General features: G+C 43.3%; 1 protein-coding gene across 1 annotated transcript in view; it reads left to right on the top strand.

Annotated features, from left to right (window-relative positions):
* LOC118343448 (neuropilin and tolloid-like protein 2) overlaps positions 1 to 2293 on the top strand; it is an 18960-nt gene that overhangs the window by 15307 nt on the left and 1360 nt on the right. The window contains exons 8-10 of the mRNA XM_035682259.1: positions 367 to 480; positions 646 to 776; positions 1699 to 2291. Of these exons, the coding sequence (XP_035538152.1) occupies positions 367 to 480; positions 646 to 776; positions 1699 to 2291 (838 nt within the window). The remainder of the gene's footprint in view (positions 1 to 366; positions 481 to 645; positions 777 to 1698; positions 2292 to 2293) is intronic.

The following is a 2293-nucleotide window of genomic DNA, read 5'->3' as shown; positions in this document are numbered from 1 at the left end:
CGTCTCCTGCTCCTCAAACTCCCTTGACAAGAAGGCTTCAGCTTAGTGAAGCTGCCATTTCCTCCCCTCATCACCCCGATGTAGTGTCTGCAGGAAATGATGATGTATGGCCTTGTGTGTGGACTGTCTCCATTAGACCTCAAGTGTTTCAAGAAATAATAGAACATTCTATCTTTTATTACATGCCTTCACAGATTTCAAGAGCCAGATTATCGATATTTTATTGTTGTTATTGTTTTATTGTTATTACCATCAAAATAGCCTAAGTCTTTTTCACAGTGTAGTCATTTTTTACTCAGCACTGTCAGACAGCTGTTATCCTGTTGTTGTTTCTAAATTCCATTATCTTTTGTCTTCTGCCTGCAGCCCCCTGTTCAGGCAATACATTCTTCTGCCACAGCAACATGTGTATTAACAACTCCCTGGTGTGCAATGGGGTTCAGAACTGCGTGTACCCATGGGATGAAAACCACTGCAAAGGTGATTTGTCTTCTTTCTGCCCACTATTCCCAGTTGAGGTTATTATGTTGAATTTGGATCTATTTTTGCAGTTTTTCGGGGGTTGGTAATTGATTTTTCTTTTTGAAAATATTTTATTTTCAAACACTAACATCTTCTCTCCTCCGCTCACCCTTCCCCCTCCAGAGAAGCGATCTAGTGGGCTTTTTCATCAGATCACTAAGACCCATGGCACTGTCATTGGTGTCTCATCAGGCATAGTTCTGGTTCTTCTTATCATCTCCATCCTGGTCCAGATGAAGCAGCCAAGGAAAAAGGTAACTCATCCTTTGTGGTTGACCTTTTGTTCAGCAGGAAAGCAGACCAAGCCAGAGAAAAGGAGACACATAATTGAAAGTGATGGTGGGATTCCAGACTGGTTGGGGGCGCACGTAGCTCTGGAGACAGAGAAGAAAGACAAATGCATCATTACAAACCGTATCAGAAATAATGCAGTATATAGGAGAGATTAGTTTAGTTTAGTAGAGTTTAGTTTCTGTGTGGTTTTCTGTGTAGTTTACCCACATTCTATTAACCTGCCTCATCTATTTTTATTTCAGTTTGTGATTTCCCACAATGCCCAGAAAACATTTCTTCTGGGCATTCTATATCTATTGGGGCTTCTGTACGTAAAGAAATTCTGTAATGGATTTCTCTCAGTATGACTGCTGGACATTGTGGAAAATGGTGGTTCTAGAAAGGACATTTAGCAGCAAATGTTTTAGATAGATGTAAAAAAAAAAATACTAGCAAACAAGTATTGTGTCTTTTTGTTGATTATCTAGTAATAAGAAAAATATAGTGCCAAAATTAAAAAAGGTAAGGTATGTGCGACTACAAGCTGTTTTGAGTTTTAAATGCTTGTTTTAGGGTAGGAATCACCACCAGGGAGGGGGATGTCATTCTCTGTTGTTTGCTGCTGTATTGTTATACATTTCATATATACAGTATATATATATAGCCTAACCTTTAAAGCCCCTGAAAACTTCAAATCTAATATAAAGTATAATTATATAATATAGTTATACTTACTATTCTATTTTAACTATACTATAATTAAAAGTATATTTGCTGATCTGATTTGACAGTGGTCTGGTAACATAAGCAACAACCAACCAACCGTCATCACACCTGATTCAAATGTTGCTAAATTCTGATTGGTGCACAGAACTGTGTAACATCCCCTTTTTCCTTTTCAAGGTTGTAGCTCGCCGGCCTGGTGTTTTCAACAAGGCAGGCTTCCAGGAGGTCTTCGACCCGCCCCACTATGAGCTCTTCTCTCTACGTGACAAAGAGATCTCATCAGATTTAGCTGACCTGTCTGAGGAGCTGGACAGCTTCCACAAGCTGCGGCGCTCGTCCACCATGTCCCGCTGTGTCCACGAGCACCACTGTGGCTCACAAGCCTCAGTGGCTACTGGCGGCGGCAGTATGAAGCACAGCCGCACCACCCTGAGCTCTATGGAGCTGTCCTACCACAACGACTTCTCCAAGCCACCGCCCATGAAGACTTTCAACTCCACGGCCAGCTACAAGAAGAGCTGCTACGGCTACAAGCAGCACTCACAGACTCACGACTGCGACCAGCAGGTCATTGAAGATCGCGTCACAGAGGAGATCCCATGTGAGATCTATGGTCGTGGTGGAGGTGGAGCGGGAGGAGGAGCCACAGGCGGAGTAGCAATGGGAGGAGGAGGGGCATCCGGCATTGCAGGAGGAGGGATTGGAGGAGCAGTGGGGATAACAGGAGGAGTGGCGATGGGAGGGGGAGTGGGTATGGGAGGAGGAGTGGGTA

The sequence above is a fragment of the Morone saxatilis genome, unplaced genomic scaffold (genome assembly GCF_004916995.1).
Source record: "Morone saxatilis isolate NCDOM2014 unplaced genomic scaffold, NCSU_SB_2.0 Contig11, whole genome shotgun sequence".
Taxonomy (NCBI): Eukaryota; Metazoa; Chordata; class Actinopteri; family Moronidae; genus Morone; species Morone saxatilis.
The sequence above is the reverse complement of the archived record's forward strand: the minus strand, read 5'-3'. Positions and strand labels throughout refer to the sequence as shown.